This window comes from Rhincodon typus, chromosome 11 (assembly GCF_021869965.1).
Source record: "Rhincodon typus isolate 14 chromosome 11, sRhiTyp1.1, whole genome shotgun sequence".
Classification (NCBI taxonomy): Eukaryota; Metazoa; Chordata; class Chondrichthyes; order Orectolobiformes; family Rhincodontidae; genus Rhincodon; species Rhincodon typus.
This window is the reverse complement of record NC_063342.1, coordinates 33,445,891-33,472,800: the sequence shown is the minus strand read 5'-3', so window position 1 is coordinate 33,472,800 and position 26,910 is coordinate 33,445,891. Positions and strand designations below refer to the sequence as shown.

Genomic DNA, 26,910 nt, shown 5'->3' with positions numbered 1-26,910 from the left:
ACACACACACACACACACACCCCCAACCAACCCCACACACATACACACCCAACCCCACACACACACATCTGTGGATTGAAAACTGTATTTGCGGATACATTGTGTTTTGTTCACTGATACAATTTATAGGCAGTCTGTCAATATGGCCTTTTATAAATTCCTACTTTAGAAATAAAATCAGTCTGACTCCAAACCAAAACACAAGCAGATTCTAATCAAGGCTTCACACCCAGCATACATTGTCAGACCTCTTCTTTACATTAATAAAACTTTTCGTTCTCTCAGGACAGTGACTTCAAACCTATTCACTGATTTACATATAGATATTTATCAATTAAAACCTTCTAACTGATGTAAGATTTAATAGCAACTTTGATTTATTTTATACATCCTTGTCAGTTGTGTGACCCTTTGATCTTTTACTTATAAATTCTGTGTTCTGTGTGCTTCTTTCTCACTTCACCCGACAAAGGGGCTACGTTTTGAACACTTGTGTTTTCAAATAAACCTGTTGGACTCAAACCTGGTGTCGTGTGATTTCTGACCTTGTCCACGCCAGTCCAACTCCGGCACCTCCACATCATCGTTAAACGGATTATAGCTGTGCACTTAGAAAAGCTCAAGGTAATCAAGAAATTTTGGCATGATTTTGCAAAAGAGGAATCTTGTTTAATCAATTTGTTCAAGTTCTTTGAAGGAGTTAGGAGCTCCTTCCTTAATTGCATTGTGTGTCTACCCACAGCATATGGATTGCAGAGGTTCCAGAAGGCAGCTCACCACCACTTTCTCAAGCAAAAACAGAAGTTGCTGGAAAAGCTCAGCAGCTCTGGCAGCATCTGTGAAGAGAAATCGGAGTTAACGTTTCGGGTCCGGTGACCCCTCCTCAGAACCACTTTTTCAAAGGATGGGCAATAAATGCTGGCTCAGCCAGTGATGCTGACATCCCAGACTGAGTAAAACAAAGTAACATACTATGGATAAAGTGGAGCCTGTAGACATACTGTACTTGGATTTCAAGATATGCCATTTCAAAGTTTCTTGTGTTAAATAAAAACTAAAGGTATGGGGTAACATATTAGCATTGACATAAGAATGGCTAGCTAGTTGGTAGAAAACAGGCTAGGCATAAGTGTTGTTTATGTGATTGGCAGGATGCGACATGTGAAGTCACATAGGGATCTATACTGGAGCCTCAAACTTTTACAGTTTACTTCAATGACTTAGATGAGGGGAGTGAAGGCATGGTTGATAAATTTGAAGATGAGATCAAGATAGAGTAAGGTATGCATGAAGAAGATATAAGGAGTTTCCGAACGAAGATAGATTCTGTGAATGGGTAATAATCTGGCAGAAAGATTATGATGTTGGAAGATATGAAGTTGTTCATTTTGGCAGGAAGATTAAAAAATGAAGAGTTTTACTTAATGAAGGATAATTGTAGAATTCTACAAAGCGATTTAGATATTCTAGTGCACGTGTTACAAAAGGTTAGCATTGAGGTACAGCACACAATCAAGAAGATGAATGGGATGCTATCCTTTATCACAAAAGGAATATAAAAATAAGGATGTTATACTTGAGTTGTATAAGGCATTAATGACACCACGTCTTGAATACTGTGTGTAGTTTTGATCACCTTATTTGAGAAAGGATGTAAATGCATTGTTTAGAGGAGGTTCAATAGTTTGATACCTGGAGTGAGTAGGTTGTCCAATGAAGATAGGTTGGACAGGCTGGGCTGCTTCGACTGAAGTTTAGAAGAGTGAGTGGTGACTTGATTGAAGTGTACAAGATCCTAAATTATCTTAAGGTGGATGCAAAAAGAATGTTTCCTCTTGTGGGTATATCCAGAATAAGGAGACACTGTTTTTAAAATTAAGGTTCACCCTCTTTGGATAGAGATGAAGAGAATTTCTATCCTTCAGAAAGGTGTTCATCTTTGGAACTCTGCTTCAGAAGGTGATGGAACCAGCACTATGTAATAGAAACATGAAAACATAGAAAATAGGAGCAGGAACAGGCTATGTGGCCCTTCCAGCCTGCTGTATGGCTGCCCCTATTTCATAAGTTCATAGCTATGCCTATAGATTGTCATAAAAGTGTGAGGAGGAGCTATGGAGACATGAGATGGGGACATGATTCTAGGACTTGAGATGACTTTGGTTGTCATAAGTGGGGCATGGAGAGTGTGTGCGTTGAAGGCTGAAGAGATGTTTTATGTTTTATTCATTTTTTTAAAAGTTTGGATACTCTGTTGGAGCTTGGGGAAAGGCTATAGCCTAGCCCATCTCCATGTAAGGCATTCTCCACACTACTTCCAAGGTCTCCTGTCTCACTGGATTGAAAATCTGATGTCTGGGCAGACATTTTTAACAAGCAGGTTTAGGAAATCTCCTGACTCTATGTCCCTGACTTAGGGATGAATATCAAAGTCTGCATGTCATTTGCTACGTTGGGGAAAAGCAATTGATTCCTGAGAATTGTATCAGAGCAGAAATCTAACCATCCAATTTCAAATTGGAATAGAGTTGAAAGAAAAAAATCTTGTTTATATAGTGCCTTTCCTAACTACCAGATGTCTCAATACACTACAGCCAATAAAGTACTTTAGAAATGCAGTCTCTGTTGTAATGTAGGAAATGTGGCAGTTAATTTGTGCATAACAAACTTCCATCAAAATCAACAGGATCATGGAAAGCTTTTTTTATTATGTTGATTATGTTGATTCTTGGATAAATTGTCTCACAATATTGGGGACAATTTGTCTTCTCCTTTTTGATCTGTTTTATTGTAATGTTTCCCTGAGATGTGAGTGTAGGTGGCAAGGCCACCAGTTATTTGTTCATCCCCACTTGCTCTTCAGAGGGTGATGGTGAGCTATGTTTTTGAAACATCCCACTGCCCAATTGATGTAGGTGTACCAACTTTGCTGTTAGGAAGGGTGTTCTACAATTCTGATGAAATGACAGTAAAGGAATCTCATTATTGTTCCAAATCAGGATGGTGTTTGGCTTGAAGGGAGCTTTCATATGGTGGTGTTAACATGAGACTGCTGTCCTGTTCTTTCAGGTGATAGATGACACACATTTAGAAGTAGCTGTTGAAGGAATCTTGATGAATTGCTGCAACACACCTTGAAGATGGCACACTCTGCTGTGATTGTGCATTGCTTCTGGAGGAAGTAAGTGTTTAAGTTGGTAGATGGTGTGCAGACCAAGTGAGATAGCAAGAACTGCAGATGCTGGAGTCAGAGTCAATACAGTGTGAAGCTGGAGGAGCACAGCAGGTCAGGCAGCATCAGAAGAGCAGGAGAGTCAACATTTCGGGTTGGGATCCTTCATTACAACTGGATGGCCTGAATGTCGTTTGGAGTCCATGGGGTATGAGCCGGCTGCGTGTTCAGGTACTGAGGAAGGAGACATGGCTGTAGTGCTGGGTTTGTTTCAGTATGTGGTCGAAGAGCTTTAGGGCGGAGGAGATCACCAGTGGGTTGCAGTGGGAGAGAGATCCACTGAGGTCTTTTGGAGGGAGGAGGACAACTTCTTCAAGGTGGGCATCCTTGGAAGTGGCTTCACAGTAGAGTTTTCAGTCACTTGGAGATAGCAAGAACTGCAGATGCTTCATCAGGATCCCAACCCAAAGCATTAACTTTCCTGCTCCTCTGATGCTGCCTGACCTGCTGTGTTCCTCCAGTTCCACACTGTATTGGTGTAGACCAAGTAGACTGGTTTGTCCTGAATAGTGGCAAACTCTTTTGGTGTTGTGAGAAGTACATCCAGGCAAGTGGAGAGTATTCCATGACACTGCTGTGCCTTGTACATTGTGGACAAGTCTTAGGGAGGCAGGAGGTAAGTTATCTGCTTCAGAATTCCCATCTCTAACTATAACCACCCAAGCAACTAGATGAAGCCTCAGTTCAATATCTCATCCAAAAGATGATAGCTATGATTGTAAATAACTCCCTTAGTTCTCCACTGAAGTTCCATTGTTATTTTTTGTGCTCAGGCCCTAGAGTGGGACTTGTTCCCAAAATCTTCGAGATATATGTGCTACCAACTGAACCACGGTTACCCCTCAATTCTTGACATAGTTTGTAGCTATTATCTATATGTAAAGATTAGTATCTTGAAAGTGATGTTTCTTTTTAAATTCTTGCTCCAGTTTCATGTCATAAGGTAGTTGTTGCGATGTTAACTAACATGTGCATGAGTCCATAACCAGCTGGGGTTACAGTGTGTTGATTGAAGTAGGAGGAGAAATATCTACGGATGAATATACATATATAAGTAGAATCATAAAACTTTGCACATCGGTCTTCAACAGCCAGTGAATCATACAAGGGCTGATGTGATACTGTGTCCTACTTAATCTGTGGAAATTTAAACTTAAGTATAGTTGCCATATGAGCTGCTGTTTTGATGTAAGTTTTAAAAATTTTATCTGCCTACTTGTCATTATGGATCGCATAATGGATGTTGAAAGCTGCTTTGAATGTACTTTATTAGTAAGCATCTGAATTTTAGATAATACAGCAAAGACAGGGTGCAGTGGCCTATGATGTATAAATTAATGTAAAATGCATCATAATATTTATATTTGTTTTAGAATATTTCAGGTCCAGAAAATTTCTGAGTGTAATGCATAATAATGATGACTTTGACCTAATAAACATTAATTGTGTCACTGGTACTGTGGCTAAAGCCATTCTAAATACTGTTCATTGCTTGTGTTTGCAATGAATTATGTTAAATTAGATACGTGATTAAATTCCCTGACTTCCAGAAAACATTTGATGCAACACCACATAGCAGTTAGTCAGCAAATTAGAAATGGTTGGGATTGATGGATCCTTGGCAGCATGGATTCGAAGTTGGGTATCAGATAGGAAACAGAGGATAGGTATAATTGGGCATTTCTCAAATTGGAGACAAGATGAAAGTAGTGTTCCCCAGGAACTGGTGCTGTTTCTGATTTATATAAATGATTTAGAGTTGGGTGCAAGGGCAAAATCTCTAAATTTGTCGATGGTACAAAGCAAGGGAGAATAGTAAATTGTGAGGATGATGCTGAGCAACTTCAGAAGGACGTTGAAAAGTTGGCCAAATGAACGGACACCTGGAAAATGAATTTCAATGCAGAGAAATGTGAAGTAATGCATTTTGGTTGAGGAAACATGGAGAGACAATACAAGCTCATTGATACAACTTTGAGGGGAGTACATGACCAGAGGGACCTCAGGGTTCACTTGCACGTTTCTCTGAAGATGACCAGACAAGTTGAAACAGTTGTTAAGAAGGCTTATAGGATCCTTGGATTTATAAATAGAGGCATAGAATATAAAAGCAAGGAAGTGATGCTACACCTCTATAAATCAATGGTCAGACCACATTTAGAGTATCATGTTCAGTTCTAGACACCTTATTTAAAGAAGGATACGAAAGCCCTAGATAGAGTTCAAAGGAAAATTACTAGAATGAAACCAGGAATGAAGGATTTTAGATCCAAGGAAAGATTAAAGAGGCTTTAAAAGATTAAAGGCTTATTCTCTTTCAAGCAGATTAAGAGGTGACCTTTTTGATGTCAAAATCCTAAGCAATTCTAAGCAATTTTGACAGTGTAAAGAAGGATATCCTGTTTTCACTACTTGTATATCAGCAACTAAGGGTCACAATTTCAAGATTGATAGCAAGAGAGCGAGGAGTGAAATGAGGAGAAACCTCTTTACTCAGACAGTTGTTGGGATTTGGAATTTGCTGTCTGGGAGAGTCGTAGAGGTAGATTCCATAGGTTTCAAAAGAGCTGGATATATATTTGAAAATGATGAATTTAGAGGAAGATAGGGCTGGAGAGTGGGACTAGCTGGGTAGCTCTTTCAGGAGCTGATACAGACATGATGGGTCAAATGGCCTCCTTGAGTACTATAAAATTCTATGATTCTATGACATTTTAACCTTTAATAGTGATATCATAATGAAGTGTGTGTTCCCTAGCAAAATGGGTGTGTAGATGATGGTGATGTAGGCATTTTTAAATTTTGTATATTAAGCGATCCAAATAAATATTCAGACTGTTTCTCTAGGAATTCATTATTGAATTCATGAGAAATGTAAATAAAACTTGGAGTAAGAATTTAAAGCAGAATTGAATGATCAAATTATTTGAATTGTGGCTTTAAATTAAAAAAGAATGTATTCAGTTTTCCAACACTTTACATCTAACCACATACTCATCTAGCTGTTTTTCCTTAACAATGTGAACTGATGCATCATTGATTGCTGTAGCTGGAACCAGTTCCAAATATTCACAGCCTTGCCAGCCTTCTGCAGGGACCATTCCCTGTAGGACACCCTGGTTCACTCCTCCTTCACTCCCAACAAATTCCCACCACATTCCCACAGCCTCATGGTACCTTCCCCTGCAACCACCAGAAGGTGTCATACCTGCCCGTTTACTTCCTCCCTCCTCACTATCCATGGTCTCAAACACACCTATCAAATGAAGTGGTGCTTTACCTGTACTTCACTCAGTCTAGTTTACTGTATTCACTGTTCACAATGTGGTCTCCTCCACACTTCCGAAACAAATTGCATGTTGGATGACTACTTTACCGAACACCTTTGTTCTATCCACAAAATAAAGACCCTAGGCATCCAGTTGCCTGCCACTTCAACATATGACTGTGTCCCCTGACCAATATCTCTTTCTCAGGCTTGCTGTAGTGCTCCAGTGAATCTCAGTGCAAGCTGAAAGAACAGCACCTCATTTTCTGCTTGGGGACCCTGCAGCCTTCTAGATTTAATGTCGAGTTCAACAATCTTAGAGCTTGAGGCCATGTCCTTACAACAACCCCAACACACCAGACTTTGACATCACATGGGCTGCTACCATATACAGCCCATTGTCAGCTGCCGATAGACCTTACTAGCATTCATTCCCTCAGATTGACCTTTAGCCACTCCTTTGTCCAACTGATTTTTCTTCTCTCTCTTTGGGCTCTATCTCCACTTATCATTTACTCTCCCCCCTGCACCCAACCCCATCTTCTGCATAAATATCAGCTTTTTCTGAGCTGCCATCATTTCTGAAGAAGGGTCACTGGACCCAAACCATTACCTCTGATTTCTCTCCACAAATGCTGCCAGAGCTGCTGAGCTTTTCCAGCAATTCCTGTTTTTGATTTTGTTCCAAATATTCACAACCATGCAGCATTTGAGTGTTATAGAGTCATAGAGTCATACAGCATGAAAACAGACTCTTCCGTCCAACCAGTCCACATCGACCATGTTCCCAAACTGAACTAGTCTCACCTGCTTGCACTTGGCTCACATCCCTCCAAAATTTTCCAATTCATGAACTTGTCCAAATGTCTTCTAAATGTTGTAACTGTACCAGTATCCACCACTTTCCCTGGCAGTTGATTCCACACACAAACCATGCTTTGTGTAAAATAAAAGTTGCCCCCATGTCCTTTTTGAATCTTCCTCCTCTCACCTTAAAAGTATGCCCCCTAATTTTGAACTTCCCCACACTAGGGGAAAAAATCCTTGTCATTTACCTTATCCATGCCCCACATGATTTTATAAACCTCCATAAGGTCACTCCTTAACCTCCTACGCTCCAGTGGAAAAAGTCCCAGTCGTTCCAGTCTATTCTTATATTTCAAACCCTCCATTCCCAATAACATCCTGACAAATCTTTTCTGAAAACTCTCCAGTTTAATAATATCCTTCCTATAACAGCGTGATCAGAACTGCACACAGTATTCCAAAAGAGGCCTCACCAATGTCGTGGCAGCATCTGTGAAGAAGAACATTAACTATGATTTTTTCTTCATAGATGCTGCCAGACCTGCTTAGCTTTTCCATCAGCTTCTGTTTTTTTCCTGATTTGCAGCATCCGCAGTTCTTTTAGTTTTTACTCACCAATGTCCTGTACAACCTGAACATGACGTCCCAAGTCCTATAGTCAAAGGTCTGAGCAATGAAGGCAAGCATGCTAAACGCCTTCTTAATTACCCTGTCTGCCTGTGATGCAGACTTAAAAGAATTATGTACCTGAACACCTAGGTCTCTCTGTTCTAAAACACTACTCAGGATCCTAACATTAATTGTGTAAGTCCTACCCTTGTTTGTATTACCAAAATGCAATACCTCAAGTTTATCCAAATTAAACTCCATCTGCCACTCCTCAGCCTATTTGACCCAGTTGATCAAGATCTCTTTGCAATGTTAGATAACTTCTTCACTGTCCACTATACTGCCAATTTTGGTGTAATCTGAGAATTTACTAACCATACTTCCTATATTCTCATCCAAATCATTTATATAAATGACAAACAAAAGTGGACTCAGTCCTGATCCCTATGGAACACCACTGATCACAAGCCTACAATCCCAAAACCAACACTCCATCACCACCCTCTGTCTCCTACTGTCAAGCCAATTTTGTATCCAATTGGCAAACTCACCCTGAATCCCATGTGATTTTACTTTACTAAGTAGTCTACCATGTAGAACCTTGTCATAGGCTTTACTAAAGTCCAAGTAAACAATGTCTACTGCTCTGCTTTCATCGATCTTTTTGGTTACTTCATTGAAAAAAAAATGCAATCAAGTTTGTGAGACATGATTTTCCTCACACAAAACCATGCTGACTATCCCTGACCAATCCTTGCCTCTCCAAATGCATGTAAATCCTATCTTTCAGAATCACCTCCTACAACTTACCCACTGATGTCAGACTCAAAGGTCTGTAGTTTCCAGGCCTCTCCTTATAGCCTTTCTTAAGCATGGGCACAGCATTAGCCACCCTCCAGTCCTCCAGTACTTCACCCATATTTATAGATGATACAAATATTTCTGCTAGGGGCCCCACAATTCCTCTCTAACTTCCCACAATATCCTGGATACACTTGATCAGGTCCTGGAGATTTATCTACCTTTTTGTTTTATAATACCTCCAGCACTTCCACTTCTGTAATGTGAACAGTTTTCAAAGCGTCAATACTTATTTCCCTGAGTTCACTAGCCTCCATTTCTTTCTCAACAGTAAAAACTGACAAAATATTCATTTAATATCTCTCCATCTCCTGAGGTTCAACACAAAGGCAACCTTGTTGATCTTTGAGGGTTCTACTCTCTCTCTCTGGTTGCTGCCTTGCTCTTTTTGGATTATCTTTAACCTTATCTGCCGAGGCTATCTCATATCCCCTCTTTGCCTTCCTGATTTCCTTCTTAACAATGCCCCTACACTTTTTATACACTTCAAGAGATTCATTTGATCCCAGTCGTCTGTGTCTAATACATGATTCTTTTTTATCCTTGACTAGAACTTCAATATCTTCATTCATCCATTGTTCCCTAATCTTACCAGCCTTGCCTTTCACTCTGACAGGAGTATAGTGCTTCTTGAACTCTTGTTATGACACTTTTGAAGGCATGCCACTTGTCAGTCATCCCCTTTCCGGCAAACTGTTTACTCCAATCAACTTTTGGAAGTTATTTTGGTGAGAACCTTAGTTCCTACTAATTTCATGTTTTGGTGAGGTGCTTTAGTTATGCTTATATTCTTTGGCTTAGATCAGAAATTGCAGTATAAGACAAGAAGCATACTAAGCTAAATGACTTATGTTTGTGGTCTAACATTTCATGATTCAATCCTCTTAACATTTCAAAAACTGAATTAGGTTTTCTCTGATTTATGACTTTCCATTGAGATCGGGAACTGATTCCTGAATACATGTTACGTGCTAAAACATTAAACTGATACTTTCTTGTGAAATAAAGACATAACTCAATGTTAGAAAATGGACCTAAAACCTATCATAACAAGTTACTACAAATTGGGAAAGATTTGGAGATCAAAAAATATATACATGGATAATTATAATCATCCATTCATTTTTGCTTCCATCACTTTACCAAACCAACCCAAACTGCTAAAAGCAAATATGAAAATATTTGACAATTGTATTGTTTTTGCATAATTAATTTGATGCGTTGAACCCTTGAGACTTAAAGTTCATTTTTGCTGTGTATGCTAAATGTCTCAAGTTGTTTTTAGAAGTTAGAAACAATCTTTTATATTGTTGTGGACACCTCTGCATAAATGTGGATTTAATTTTTTTGGAGCTATCATATGAATGGACATATGTTTTGCAGTATGGTTGAAGCATTGGATCACTGATACAATAACTTGTTAACTTATTTATACGTTCTGGAAGATAAATGTAGGTGAAAACACTCAATTTAGTTTCCCCATTCAATGCACATTTTTCTTTTTCATCAGCAATTTATGCTTTTGTCATTGATCTTCTATAAAAGCAGTATCTTAAAACAGTTTGATTTGTCCTACAATCTAGAACCAAATTAGTAAGAGCATTCTTTACTGCAATATTTTCTTTGTGTCCTAAGTATCAAATTGCAGTGCCTGATTGTTGCCATAGTTTAAAAAGATATCCTGATGGTTAACACGAGCTGAATGCTTTGCCAGTAGTGAGGAGTATACAGTATAAGCTCTTGAGTGCAAAACACAATTTGATGATGTAGATGCAAAAAGGCAGAATGGATTGCAAATTTTGACTGCAACTTAGAGATAGAATATTCTCAAAGATTGAAGAAAGTACCTTGATCAAACATCAATAGTATTCACTAGGAGTACAATGTCAACTGTGCAGGTAGAAATGGTTATACTAAAATGATTATATGTTAAAATATTTCCTGCTTAGCTCTAAGAATCCTTATAACATTATTCAATAATCTTTATATTGAAAATGAGTGCTGTGAACATCAGTTTAAGATAACAGAAAGAATAGAAAAGGTTAGTGTAATATTCATAATATGTTAAAATATTCACAAATCTTTTGATATTAGACTCTTAAGATCAGAGTCAAGAGATAAAAAGCTGGCAACAAAATGGAAAACCGAGGAGGTACTGAGGATAGTTATTTAATTTGGCATCTTCAGCTGCTTCGTTAGTGACCTTCCCTCTGTCATCAGGTCAGAAGTAGGGATGTTCGCTAAAGATTACATAATGTTCAGCACTATTCATGACTCCTCAGACACTGAAGCAATCCATGTTCAAATGCAACAAGACCTGGACGATATCCAGGCTTGAGCTGACAAACGGTAAGTAACATTCGCATCACACAAGTGCCAAGCTATGACCACCACCAATAAGAAACAATCTAACCACTGCCCCTTAACATACCATCACTGAATCCCCCACTATCAACATCCTTGAAGTTACCATTGACCAGAAACTGAACTGGAACTGCCACATAAACGCAGTGGCTTCAAGAGCACATCAGAGAGTAGGAACACTGCAATGCGTAACTCACCTCTTGACTTCCCAAACCATGTCCATAATCTACAAGGCACAAGATAGGAGTGTGATAGAATACTGCCCACTTGCCTGGGGCAGCAGCAACAACACTCAAGAAGCTTGACACCATCCAGGACAAAGCAGCTTGCTTAATTTGCACCACATCCACAAACATCCAGTCCCTCCAACACCAATGCTCAGTAGCAACAATGTATACTCTCTACAAGCGTAAGGCGGCACGGTAGCTCATTGGTTAGCACTGCAGCCTCACGGCACCAGGGACCCGGGTTCGATTCCACCCTCGGGCGACTGTCTGTGTGGAGTTTGCACATTCTCTCCGTGGCTGCGTGGGTTTCTTCCGGGTGCTCCGGTTCCTCCCACAGTCCAAAGATGTGCAGGCTTGGTGGATTGGCCATGCTAAATTGCCCATAATGCCCGGGGATGTTTAGGTTGGGTGGATTAGACATGTGAAATGCAGGGGAAGGGGACTGGGACCGGGTGGGATGCTCTACGGAGGGGTGGTGTGGACTTGTTGGGTGGAATAGTCTGTTTCCACACTCTAGGGTTTCTGTGAAACAAAAACTCACAACCACTTCCATTTCAAAGGACAAGGCAGACACATGGGAACACCACCATCTGTGAGTTTCCCTCCACGCCATTCAGCATCCTGACTTAGAATATATATTATCATCCATTCACAGTCGCTGAGTCAAACACCTAGAATTCCCTCCTAAACGGCATTGTGGGTCAGCCCACAGATGGTTAACTGCAACTGTTAAAGAAGGCACCTCACCACCACCTTCTCAAGGACAACTAGGGGTGGGCAATAAATACTGACTGGTCAGCCAGCGACACCCACATTCCATAATTGAAGGGGGGAAAAAAGTGATTTTGAACATGGAATGTATTGGGAACGTTGTTTACTATTTACATAAATAATTTGATCTTTGGAAAAGGAAACACAACTTTACAATTTGCAGTCAATGCCAAATTTAGAGCTGTTATTAATACAGAAGAGAACTGCATCAAAATCCAGGAACACCTTACTAAATAAAAACCGAAAGAACTGTGGATGCTGTAATACAAAACAGAAGATCCTGGAAAAGCTCAGCAGGTCTGGCAGCATCTATGAAGAAAAAATCAGAGTTAATGTTTCAGGTCCTGTGACCCTTCTTCAGATACTGCCAGACCCGCTGAACTTTTCCAGTGATAGTAGGAACTGCCGATGCTGGAGAATCTGAGATAACAAGGTGTAGAGCTGGATGAACACAGCAGGCCAAGCAGCATCAGAGGAGCAGGAAAGCTGACATTTCAGGTCGAGACCCTTCTTCAGAACTTTTCCAGCAACTTCTGTCTTTGTAACATTTTAATAAAGCTGTAAAATATGTGTGTAATTGGCAAATAACCTTCAATATAGATAAATATGAGGTGGTGGAATATGATTGGAAGACTAAGGAGGAAAACAATTTCAAAATGAGTTAGGAAGAGAGAAAGACTAGGATGTATTAAGCACTTTTCATGATCACTCAGCCATTGGACACAGGTCAAAACATTTCTTTTTGAGTGCTCTTCTTGAGATTTTCTTGAGGGCTAGATTTTTCAGGGCTTAAGTTTTGGTTTGATGGGCTCTTTCTCATTAACTTCTGTATTAAGTAATGCTATCAGGAGGAAACATTACTTTCCATGTTTCATTTGACATATAGAGTGATTGGACTCTGAGATGCAGAGTTAGAAGGATTCATCAATACCCTCAATAATCATCACCCTTCTATTAATCTTAAAGCCACACAAGAAAATCAACTTCCTAGCCATTACGATATTTAACTTGGCGCAATACAGACCTCAAGTTAGCAACAAAAGTTTTTTTTTCAAAATAATTGACATATCTGCAAGCTACCACTCTAAACAGCCTTCTCAGTTTCGGGAGATCACAGCTAATTTTTTTCCACATTAATGCACAAAGCTAGAATATTTTAACTAGGCAGATACAACCCCTTTTACTGCAGCTCAGATCTCAGATTTAGAATTAACACTAATTGCAGTAGCAGCAACTACACTTTCCTGTCATATGATAGCTCCTGATTTCATGCAACCTTAAGATAGAGATTTCACATTCATTTGCAAGGAATTCAATATTTTGATGACTTCAAGTTTTCTTTGAACACACTTTACTGAGTATTCCTTTGACCAGTTTAAAACTGTTCTGCGTAGTTTGCATTTTCCATCTACACCACACTACACCCTCATTGCTTCCATCCTTGCTTTTTAGCTTGTCTCTTTCACCTCTCTTGCAGTGCCCCACTTTCATTCCCTGCAGACTCCCTCTCCTCCCCTCCTTGCAGCCCAGCTTTCTTTTATACTTCCCAGCCTTTAACCACTTGTAGCCTCCCTTTCTACCCTTGCTATCTCTCTCTCTCCCTGTCTCTCTAAACCCCCCTCGTCCTTAAAGCCTCCCGAAATCTCCCTTGCATCCTATTCCTCTTCTCCCCTTCTCTTTCCATTACCCTTGTAACCTTCCTTTCTTTCCTCTCTACTTGTAGTCTCCCTCTTCCCCCAAACAACACCCCAACCACTCCTCAACCTGGTATGTCCCACTTTTATGGCCCTAGCTCAGTAACTCCTGCTTCGACTGCTGCAGCCCCAACCAGCTGCTATTGCACATGGAATGGTTATGAATTTTTTAACATTCATATTACATTGAGTTCCACATACTCTGATAATGTCACACAGCCTTTGGGTGGAGACATCTGAGTTTTTCATGAATACGCAAAGGGAGCAGGTGTATTCAGTACAGCTCTCAATAGTCCTTGGTAATTATGTCTCACAAGTTAATGTAAACCATACCCACTGATGTCATGCAATAAAATACTTTGTTATGTGAGAAAACTGTTCATCCATATCTGGTACAAAAGTAAAATGGGAAAGGTAACCAAACCATGGCTTACAAGCATAACTAAGAGATAATATTAGATCTAAGGAAGAGGCATACCAATTGGCCAGAAAAAAAAACCAAAAGATCTGAGGAGCTGGACCAGTTTATAATACAGCAAATGAAAGCAAAGGGATTGATTAAGAAAGTGAAAATAGAGTACAAGATCTTGCTGGGAACATAAAATCTGATTGTAAAAGTTTCTATATGTATGTGAAGAGAAGAAGATTGGTGAAGGACCCTTACGGTAGAATGAAGGAATTTAAAATGTGGGACAAAGAAATGGCTAACCAACTAAATGCATACTTTGGTTCTGTGATCACAAATAACGTACCAGAAATGCTGGAAAACACAGGGTTTAGTGACAGGGAGGAACTGAAGGAAATCAGTATCTTTAAGGAAATTGATTGGATTGGGTGCCATTAATTCACCACACCTTGATAATCTACATCCCAGTGTATTTAAAGAAGTGGCCCTAGAAATAGGGGATGCATTGGTAGTTATCTTCCAAGATTCTATAGACTCTGAAACAGTTCCTAAGGACTGGAGGGTAGCTAATGTAATCCCACTGTTTTAAAAGGGATGCAGGGAATAAAAATGGGCATTATAGACCAGTCAGCCTGATGTCAGAATTGGGGAAAATGCTCATGTCCATTACAAAAGAATTAATAGCTGAGCATTTGGAAAAAAGTGGCAGGCATGGGTTTACGAGCAATTGGCCCATATATCCCTCTAAACACTTCCTATTAATATACCCATCCAGATGCCAAAGAAATATTGTAATTGTACCAGCCTCCACCACTTCCTCTGCCAGCTCATTCCATACACGCACCACCCTCTGCATGAAAAAATTGCCCTTTAGGTCCCTTTTTAAATCTTTCCCCTCTCACCTTAAAACCTATGCCCTCTAGGTTTGGACTCCCCTACCCTAGGAAAAAGACTTTGGCTATTCATTCTATCCATGCCCCTCATGATTTTACAAACCTCTATAAGGTCACCCCTCAGTCTTTAACTCTCCAGGGAAAGTAGCCCCAGCCTATTCAGCATTTTCCTTTAACGCAAACCCTCCAGTCCTGGCAACATCTTTGTGAATCTTTTCTGCACTCTCTCAAGTTTAACAATATCCTTCGTGTAGAAGGGCCACCAGAAATGTATGCAGTGTTCTAAAAGTGTCCTCTGAAAGAAGCTGCAAACTAAACAATTACTTTAAACTTCAGAGCAAGCCCATTATTTTTCTAAGCTTAGCTGTTCAGCTGCCTGGTGTTCAACCTCTGACACATCAACACCTAGGCTTATTTGCCTTCCACATTCTTCTGTTTCTCTGTATCATTGAATTCCTGTCGCTACTTTTTAAAAATACGTCTTGCTGCAGCTGTACAAGATGTTCATAAGGTCATGCTTGGAGTACTTTGTGCAGTTCCGGTTGTTCTTTTTAGAAAGGACGTAATTAAACTGGAAAGAGTGCAGAAAAGATTTACTCGGATGCTACCTAGACTGCAATGTTATAAGGAGCGATTGGATAGACTGGAACTTTATTTACCCTGGAACATAGGAGACTGAAGGTGACCTTAAGGAAGTCTATAAAATCATGAGAGGTATAGATAAGGTGGATAGCCGACAGCTTTTTCCCATGATCAGGGAGTCTAAAACTTAAGGACGTAGGTTTAAGGTGAGGGGGGACCGATACAAAAGGGTCCAGAAGGGTATTTTTTTCACATAGAGGCTGGTGAGTGACTGAGAATGGGCTGCCTGAGGCAGTGGTGGAGGCAAGTACAATTTTATCATTTAAGAAACATTTGGACAAGTACATAGATGGAATAAAAACAGAAGTTGCTGGAAAAACTTAGCAGGTCTGGCAGCACCTGTGAAGAAAAAATCAGAGTTAACATTTCGGGTCGGTAACGCTTCCTCAGAACTGATGGTAGCTGGGAAAATGTCAGTTTGTATGCAGAAAATAGGGAGGGGGTTGAGATAGGGAGTAAATGATAGGATAGAGCCTAAAGAGAGAGAAAAGTAATTGGACAAAAAGTTGATAACGATCAGGCTGGGAGGGTGAATAGTTGTTAATGGGGACTATTAGTAACTAACAACAGGTGATTTGTAATGGCAGGCTGTGTGGTAAAAGGCCTGGTGTGTGGGGTAGGGGGCTGGGACATGGGAGAGTTTAGGCCCTAAAATTATTCAACTCGATATATTGAGTCCAGAGGGCTGTAGGGTCCCCAAGCGGAAAATGAGGTGTTGTTCCTCCAGCTTGCGTTGGGCTTCACTGGAACACTGCAGCAAGCCAGAGACAGAGATGTTGGCCAGGGAACAGGGTGGTGTGTTGAAGTGGCAGGCAACTGGTAGCTCAGGGTCTTTTTTACGAGCAAAACATAGATGTTCTGCGAAGCGGTCGCCCTGTCTACGCTTTTTTTCCCCAATGTAGAGAAGACCACATTGTGAGTAGCGAATGCAGTAGACCAGATTCCGGGAAGTGCAGGTGAAGTGTTGCTTCACCTGGAAGGTATGTTTGGGCCCTTGGATAGTGGGGAGGGAGGAGGTAAATGGGCAGGTGTTGCACCTTCACCTGTTACAGGGGAAGGTGCCGTAGGACGGTGGGGACGTGTTGGGGGTGAAGGAAGTGTGGACCAGGGTGTCCCAGAGGGAACGGTCCCTGCGGAAGGCAGACAAGGGAGGGGAGGGGAAAATGTGTCTGGTGGTGGCATCCCGCTGGAGGTGGGGGAAATGACGTCTGATGATCTTCTGGATGTGGATGCTGGTGGGATGGTAGGTAAGGACAAGGGGAACCCCATTGCTGTTGCGGGAGGGAAGAGAAGGGTTGAGGGCAGAAGTGCGGGAGATGGGTCGGACCCGGTTGAGGGCCCTGTCGACAACGGTACTGGGGAATCCATGGTTGAGGAAGAAGGTGGACATTTCGGAGGCTCCCTTGTCGAAGTTGGCCTCATCCTATCTGGATGCATCACAGCTTGGTATGGCAACTGGTCTGCCCAAGACTGCAAGAAATTACAGAACCTAGCCCAGTCCATGATGCAAACCAGTCAGTCCTAAAGAAGGGTAATACCCAAAACATTAACTTTTCCTTTCCTCCAGATGCTGCCTGGCTTGCTGTGTTCTTCCAGCCTCCTGTTTGTCTACCTTCCTTCCATTGACTCTGTCTGTACTTCCTGCTGCCTCAGGAAAGCAGCCAACATAATCAAAGACCCCTCCCACCCCTTCCATCAGGTAGTAGGTACAAAAGTTTGAAAGCGTGTACAAACAGATTCAAGAACAGCTTTTCCCCTTGTGTTATTAGACTTTTGAATCGACCTCTCGTATATTAAAGTTGATCTTTCTCCGCACCTTCTCTATAGCTGTAGCACTATATTCTGCATTCTGTTCTATTATTCTGATGTACTTATGTATGGTATGATTTGCCCAGTTAGCATGCAAAACAATACTTTTCACTGTATCTCAGTTCATGTAACAATAATAAAATCAAAAATCAATAAAATGCAAGTGAACAATACAAATCTCCAGACTCCCCAGTACCACTTATGAAACCAATATAAATGAAACTAAACCAGGTCTCCCCCTTCTTTAAAAGCAAATACAAAATAGAAATTAAACTGAAGGCTCATTATTCTTAACAGGTCAGTTCAAGACAAATGGCTGATGTGGAACAGAAACATGAACATGGAGCAGTTGTACAAATGGCCTGTTCCTGAGCTGAAAATACTAGATGATACTGTGGTTGTTTATATAAATTTGATAAGAATTAAATGGATCTGAATTTACTTCTGGTTTTGAAAGAAAACAAAACTTCGCTCAGTATGTTTCATGCCATATGAATGGATTTTTGAACAGGTAGAAATGTATAGATTTAAATGTATGCAATTGAAGCCAACTTTTTACTATATAATGTATAATATTTTATTTTATGATGATATTTGGAAAGTCATTTTTAATGTTTATTTTGTTCCTATCCCTTATTTTGCAGACAGTGCGCCATGGCTTCCCCTGTCAACCTTCTGCCTTAGCTTTCGATCCAGTGCAAAAAATCCTGGCTATTGGATGCCGTACAGGAGCACTACGAATGTATCCTTCTGTTTTAAAAAATGACTTAAGCTTGTTTACAAGAAGGTTTGTAGCAGTGGATACTTAGATTGTCTCAAATACTGACTACTGCTTTCTGCTACATTGAATCTGGAATTCACAGTCAAGGATAACATATTGTCTTGTCTCATTATAGTGTTTACCTGCAACTTTACCTATGTTGACATATTATTCAAATAAGTCTTGTCTGACAGTGTTAAACTCATGTGACTAGGGTTATGTTGGAAAGTGGTAATATGATTCATTTTGGATCAGCTGCGGATGTTTGGGTAGGAATTTTCTTTTAGCACATTTTCCTTGCTGATATTGTGGTTTGCCATCAACTGACACTCATGTGCTGAGAGAAAGCTGAGCTGTTTCTTTTTGTACCAACTGCCTGTAATGCTTTTACCAATTATTTTCAACTGATGGTTTGGTCTCTCATGGTTGAAATTATAATTCACATATTGTTTTCAATTTCCTTGTCATTCTGATATTGCTTTGCTTATACATGCTTTTCAGCAATTTTAAGCTCTTTGCAACTTTCAAAATAAATTTTCACCATTCACAAAATCTTTGATACAAATAAGATTGGGATGAAACAATTTTATTCAAATTAAATAATTATGCAAGATTTTTTGAATAAAAATTTGGCTGTGATTGCATCTACCGCAAGTTTCTTTTTGTTTAAATTCAACAGGGATGTGTTTGGCAGATGACCTCAATTCCTATGCTCTTAAAATGATCAACTTTTATTAAAACATTCATGTCAAATAATTTTTCTGCTTTGGCAGGTGTGCTAAGACAATTTTATGACCATTGGCCCGTTAATTGGCTCAGATAGAGACTTCTGCCCTCATCTGTGAGGATGTTATACTACTCTGGGCAGCCAGCAGAAACTGTAATAAAGTTGAAAGACCAACTTCACCATATTGATGAGTTACTTTGATTTTACCCTGTATATGCTGTATTAAAAGCAAACTTGATTTTGTTCATTCAGCATCAAAAATGTTGATCAATGACAATGTCTATAACAGAGAAGTGGTTTGAAATTTGGTATATATCAAAGAGAATGTATTCAATAATCACAATTTCATTGAAAATAACAAAGAGTTGCTTATTTCAGAATTCTGTGTAACAGACTGCACCAAATAACCTGCTCACTCCAGGATTTATCCCTTGAACGAGGTGGGCTAAATACCTCACAAATAGCACAGAGTTCAGAAACTCCCACCTGCAATTGAAATCAATTCCAGACTTTTTATGCAAAGCTAACGAAGAAGAGTACTTTATAGCTATATTAAGAACAGAAAATTCTAGAGATATGTTTCAGCTTAGGCAGCATCTATGGAGAAAGGATGGTTGGCTTAACTGACTTGATATTAACAGCCCATGATTGGTGAGAGATGGCAAGGGTTGGGGCATAAAATTGTGGCTATTGCTGTTTTAATGAAAGGAGATATCAGGGCATCTGGGTATTCCCCTTTGCAGGAGCTAATTATTATAAGCATATTTAAATGAACTGTGCATCGTATGATTTAACAATTTGAATTTAATGCCAACTACATGGATCCAGGAAGATTGGCAGCGAAACTAAGGCAAGATTGAACAGCAATTTAGCAATTTAGTTTCACAATTCAGGATGTAGGGGAGAATTTATTACTTGGCTGGATAAGTGCAACTCTAACAATAGTCACATTCCTGACAGCAGATATTCAGGACAAAGCAGCCTGCTTGATTGCCATACCATCCACCATCGTAAACTTACACTTGCTCTGCCATCAGTGCACACTAGCAGAGATATGTACCATCTACAGGATGCACTGCAATAACTCACCAGGATTCCTTTAAGAATACCTTCCAAATCTGCAATCGCTACCACCTAGACAGAGTATCGTAACCTGAACATTCTTCTATAAGTCACACACCCTGACTTAGAAATACATCATTCCTTCATTGTCCTGGGTCAAATAAATATATAAAGAGGAGAGTAGCTGTAGTAAATGTTGGTCCTCTAGAGGCAGAGACAGGAAAAATTGTCATGGAAATGTGAAAGTGGCAGACTCATCAAACAAATACATTGTGTCTGTCTTCACAGTAGAAGTCTCAAATTATGTGCTAGAATTAAAAGATAACCATGGTGCTAAAAAGAGTGAATAACTTAAGGTAATCAACAGAAAAAAGGTATTGGGGAAACAGAAAGGGCTAAAATCTAATAAATCCAGGACTATTGGCTTATATCTGAGAGCTCAAAGAAAAGTAGCTGCTGAGGTAGTGGTCGTGATGATTGCAATTTTCCAAAATTCCCTAGATTCTAGAATATTTCAGCTAGCCAAGAAACGAGGGAGTCAGCTGGGAACTAAAAGCTGGCTAGTTTCACATCAGGAAAATGCTGGAATCTCTTATTAAGGAAGTTTTAATAATGCAGTTAAAATCATAGTATGATCAGACTTAGTTCAACGTGGTTTGATAAAAGGGAAATGGTGCTTGAGAAATAAATTAGTTTTTTAAGGATGTAATTTGTAGTGTAGATAAAGTGGATCCAGTAAGCATAGAATACTTGGATTTCAAAAGTCATTCAATACAGTGTCACAGAAAGGTTAATGCACAACGTAAGGACTCATGTTTGAATGTAATATTTATTGGTTAATGGTTAATGGACAGGGGTTAGGGATGAATGGGGCATTTTCAAGCTGGTGACCCATGGAAATCTGTAATTTTTTTAGCTAAGGCATCAGCTGTTTACAATTTACATTAATGACTTGTACGAGGAGACTGAGAATAATAAGTTTGATGAGGATACAAAATCAAGTGAGGATACAAATATACAGCAAAGAGATATGAAAAGTTTAAATCAACAGGTTGCAGTGGGGAAGTGTGAGGTCACTCACTTCAGTAGTGAGAATAGAAAAGCAGAATTATTTAAAGACAGGACTCATGTAAATGATATTCAGAACACTTTGGGTGTACTTCTGCAAGGAACACAGAATATTAGCATGCAGGTACTACAAACAGTTAGGAATACAAATTATTTCTTGACTTTTATTCTAAAGGGAATTGAGGAAAAGGATGAGAAAGTCTTGCTACGGTTGCATAGAGCTGATGTCAAAACTGGAGAACTGCGTGCGATAATTTCATACTTAAGGAAGGATACACTTGCATTGGATGCCAAGCAACAAGGTTCACTAGATTCATTTCTGGGATGGAAAAGGTGTCCTGTAGTGAGAGGGTGTGTAAATTGATTCTTAATTCTCTGGAGGTTAGAAGAATGCGAAGGTGATCTCTGTGAAACTTACAAGATTCTGAAGGGGTTTGCGGGATAGACTGAAGAGGTTGTTTGCCGTAGCTGGGGAATTTTGAACATTGTAGGCATGATCTCAGGATAAGGGTTTGACCCATTAGGACTGGGATGAGACATTTTTTCACGCAAGGGGTTGGTTAATGTTTGAATTCTCTACCCTAAAGGATTGTGGATACTCCATCATTGAAGATATCTAAGGCCAAGATAGTCAGAGGTTTGGGCCATTGAGGAATCAAAAGAAGTGGGGAGCAGGTGAAAAAGTAAAGTTAAAGTTTATGTGTCCTGTGGTGGTGCATCCTCAATGAATTAATTTAGAAATTATAGAGTCGTAGAGGTATACAGCATGGAAACAGACCCTTCAACCTAACTTGTCCATGCCAACCAGGTGTCCTAACCTGAATTAAGCCCATTTGCCTGCGTTTAGCCCATATCCCTCTAAACCTTTCCTATTCATGTACCTACCCAAATGTCTTTTAAATATTGTAATTGTATCTGCCTTTACCACTTCCTCTGGCATCTTGTTCCATGTACGCAGCATCGTCTGTGTGGAAAAAGTTGCCACTGAGGTCTCTTTTCCCCTTTCTCTTTAAACCTATGCCCTCTAGCTTTGGACTCTCCTACCTTTAGGAAAATACCTTGACTATTCGTCTTATCTATGCCCCACATGATTTCATAAACCTCTGTAAGCTCAGCCTCCTATGTTCCAGGGAATAAAAATCGCAGGCTATCCAGCCTCTCCTTATAACTCAAACCTTTCAGTCTCAGTAACATTCTTGTCAACTTTTTTTTCACCCTTTCCATTTTAGTCACATCCTTCTGATAGCAAGGCAATCAGAATTGCATGCAGTGCTCCAAATGTGGCCTCACCAATGTCTTGTACAGCTATAACGTGACATCCCAACTCCTGTACTCAGTGCTCTGACTGATGAAGGCAAGCGTGCCAAACACCTTCATAATCTCCTTGTTTACCTAATCCTTTCAGATCCATCTCCCAGTCAACAACTCCCAAACAAATTTAACTTCAGCATAAACACCACTTGCTCCTAGCTATTAACAGTTCTGACAGTCATTGGACTCAGCACGCTATGTTTGTTTGCGTCACACAGATGCTGCCAGACCTACTGAGTTTCTCCAGCAATTTCTGTTTGTGTTTCAGATCTCGAGCATCAGCAGTTCTTTGTTTTATTTTGCTGTTCTTTAAATGTTGGCTTAGAAAGAGCAAAAGAATGGAAGTGCTTTAATCATGGGAATGTTGAAATAGATATGGTGAAATGAATATATTCCATTCAGTGCTGGATACATGTCAAATGACTTAATCTTATAGGAGAGCAGGAATGCAGAGATTAATTCTGTCAGTGTGCAGCAATGAAGTACAAATCTCCCTATTTCTGATATTCAAAAAGCATGATATGAATCAGAAACTTAATCAGTGTAAGAAATTATGTGAATGGAGAATAATTGATAAGGGAACAAGAGAGAGATTTCATTCTAGAGCCTATTATGTCTCATTTATGAAAAGCATGTGGAATAATCAGGGCAATGCTTCATTTTGGGGTGAGTGACAATGTGGATAGAGGATGGGGAGGATAAAAGAACTGCATTGAAATGAAGGCAGCAGTAATTTAACAAATGCAAGGTATGACACGAATGAAGTATGACTGACAAGACATTGTGGTGGGTAATCAGGAAAAAATTCAACAGCAACTTTGAGTTAATTAAGGAGAATTAGCACACATTTCCTAAAGACAGATCATGCTTGATTTATCTAATCTAATCTCATTATTAGATGAAATTGAAAAGGTTGTTGAAGGGGAAACAATAGATTTTGTCTGTTGGAATTTTAAGAAATGGTTTGACAAAATACCATGTAAAAGGCTGATTCACAAAACTAAGCCTCAATGAATAAAGACTCTGTGTCTGTTTGAATTGAAATCATAACTCTAGAACAGAAAAGTGCAAGACGTGGTAAACAGTTGATTTTCAGACTAGAGAAAGGTAGACAGTCATGTTTCGCAAGGTCAAGTGCTAATGTGATTACTTATAATTTGCATGTTGCAAATACAGAGTAAAATTTCAAAATTTGCCAATGATGCAAAACCCAAAGGTATGACTGACAGGATGATATTAATCCATTGCAGTAGGTTGTAGGCTAACAGAATGGACACACAAGTGATAAATTGAATTTAATAAAGGCAGTTGCAGGGTAATGAATTTTGACAGCAAGGATAAAACCATACGACCATAAGAAATAGGAACAGGAGTAAGCTGTTCAGCCCCTTGAGGCTGCTCCACCATTCTTTAGGATCATGGCTAATCTGACAATCCTCATGTCCACTTTTCTGCCCTTTCTCCATAACCCTGGATCAAGAACCTGTTTGTTTTAGCCTGTGGAATGCATAGGAACATAAATTTGTCAGAAATGTCTTTCATGATTTTACTTTGAATGCATATTATGACGTATGATACAGACCCACATGATGCATTTTCATGCATCAGTTTAAATGTTGCACCTTTCCGAATGTCAAGGTGGGACTTTGTCTTCACAAGGATTGTGTGGTGGTTGCTCTTATCAATGCTATCATAGACAAATGCATCTGTAGCTGACAGATTAGTAAGGATGAGGTCAAGTATGTTTTTCCCTCTTGTTGGTTCCCTCACCACCTGCCACAGACCCAGTCTAACAGCGATGTCCTTTAGGACCCAACCAACTTGATCTGTAATACTGTTGCCAAGCCAGTCTTGGTGGTGGACATTGAAATCTCCCACCCAGAGTACATTTTGTGCCTTTGCTGTCCTCCGTGCTTCCTCTAAAGTTCAACACGGAAAAGTACCTGATTCATCAGCTGAGGGAGGACGGTACATGGTAATCAGTAGGAGGTTTTCTTGCCCATGCTTAATTTGAAGCCACAAGACTTTACGGGGTTCAGAATCAATGTTGAGGACTCCCAAGGCAACTCTCCTGACTGTATACTACAGTGCCAACACTTCTGCAGGGTCTGTCCTACCGGTGGGACAGGTTGTATCCAGGACTGGTGATGGTGGTATCAGGGACATTGTAAAGTATGGGTCCACGAGTATGACTGTGTCAGGCTATTGTTTGATCATTCTGATGACCAATGTCAGCTAAACTATTGTATACAGTTCTGGGTGCAACACTTTGGGAAGGATGTGAGTGCATTGGAAAGAGTGTTGAAGAAGCTTACGAGAATAGTTCCAGGCTGAGATATTTCAGTTATGAGGATAAATAGGAGAAACTGAAACTGCTTCCCTAGAAATACAAAAGGCGACTGAGTTTTGATTGAAGATCACACCTAGAGTATTGTGCACAGCTTTAGTCTACTTATCCAAGGAAGGGTGTTCTGGCTGTTGAGGGAGTGTAATAAATGTTTGATAGACTGATGGTAGGACTATTGTATGGGAAAGATTGGATCATTTAGGAATATATTCACAAGAATTTATAAGAACCAGGGGAGATCTCATAGAATTTTACAGGTTTCTATCAGGAATAGATGGGGTAGATGCAGGAAGGATGGTCTCGATGACTGGGGAGTCCAGAACAAAGAATCACAGTCTAAAGATAAACTGTAGACCTTTTAGGACACTCTCTAGTATCTAAGAAGTTGTGAATGGTGCTGAACATTGGGCAGTCATCATTGAACATTCCTGCTGCTGACCTTATGATGGAGGGAAGTTCTTGCTGAAAATTATTGGGCTTAGGACATTGCCCTGAGAACTTAAGGCCTGTTGAGATGCAGTGGTATTGTCTGTACCTCTGAGCCAGGAGGCCCAATTTCAAGTCCCACCTTCTCCAGTGTGATGTGTAATAACACATTTGTACAGGTTAATTAGAAAATATCTCTACGCTGAGGAACTTGTACAGTGATGCCCTGGGCCTGAGATGACTGATCTCCAATAGCCGCAACCATCTTCCTTTGTGCTAGGTATGACTCTGTCAAATGGAGTATTTTCCCCTGATTTCCAATGACTCCAGTTTTGCTAGGGCTTCTTGATGCCATATTCAGTTGAAAGCTGTCTTGATTTCAAGGGCAGTACTTTTGTGTTGCTTCTGTGGTTCACTTCTTTTGTCCATGCTTGGACCATGCTGTGGACAGGATCTGAGTGGCCCTGGCAGAATCCAAATTGAGTGCCAGTGAACATGTTATTGACTATGAGGACTGCATCATTTTACTTTTTTCTTTATTTTTGGTCTAGTTTTGGATTAAGGTCCAAAATTGGAAAAATATACTATTTTAAATCAAGGAAAATGTGGAAAATAATGTTGCAGGTTTAAAATAAGTTACTGGAACTCATTGTGAGTTTTATTTATACCATTGCCTTGTTCAAGTGATGGGGGAAAGGAGCAGTGTGGAGAATTACACGACTCGTTGGCACCCTGAGTGTCTGTTCAGGGCAATTTTGTCCAGAAACAGTTTGTTTATTGAAAAAGTGATCAGCACCAGTTGTGTGGGTCAGGAGTGCTCAGCCTGATAACAACTCTCTGATTGGCTTCAGGGTAATTGTACAGCCTATGTGTGAACAATATAACGACAGGTTTCCAGGCTCTTAAAAGACAACTTCCTGACTCGGTAGTTAAGAATTGGAAGATACCTAACTATTCTCTCTCACCATTTGCCATAAACTGCTGCCTCTAACTGGTGACTGAGAGACTGAACAATTTATGTGCCCACTATTCTGTGTCTTCAGTAAAGAATTGACATGACTTAGAAAGAAGATCAGAAGGACTTGGAAGAAGCAAAGAGATTCTTCATTGAACCCTGTGGACTGGAGCCAATGAACTGTGTGTTTCTTAATTTTCTTCATCCACCTATAACATCTTTTCTTTTGGTGTCTACGTCTGTCTGCATGTATGTGTAGATGTTTAAGAATGGGCCAAGTTTAATTTAGGGAGTTATAACTTTGTAGTTCACATTTTGTTTGCCGGTGGTTGGAGCTGATTTATTTGTAATAAATAGTATTTTCTTGTTGAGTACATAAACCTAGTCAATTTTTTTGTAAAGATGAGTTCAGTGGATAGGAAAGTTTTAAGTTTTATGATAATCCTAGGATTAGTGGGGCTCTAGTATCAATGCACTTTCTCATGGGGGTCGTGACATAAGCAGGAGATGCTTGGTAGAGCTGTCAATCATGCCTTCTATCACTTTGCTGATGTACGAGAATAGAATGATAAGGCAGTAATTGGCCAGAGATAACACAATGTGGAGCTGGAGGAACACAGCAGGCCAGGCAGCATCAGAGGAGCAGGAAAGCTGACATTTCAGGTCAGAAC

The 26,910-nt window shown here is 39.9% G+C and overlaps 1 protein-coding gene across 2 annotated transcripts in view; it reads left to right on the top strand.

Annotated features, from left to right (window-relative positions):
* The window catches only part of LOC109930469 (syntaxin binding protein 5L), a 438,683-nt gene that overhangs the window by 25,616 nt on the left and 386,157 nt on the right, over positions 1-26,910 (top strand). For both annotated transcript variants that reach the window (XM_048602948.1, XM_048602947.1), the window contains exon 2: positions 18,228-18,325. In XM_048602948.1, the coding sequence (XP_048458905.1) occupies positions 18,228-18,325 (98 nt within the window). The remainder of the gene's footprint in view (positions 1-18,227; positions 18,326-26,910) is intronic.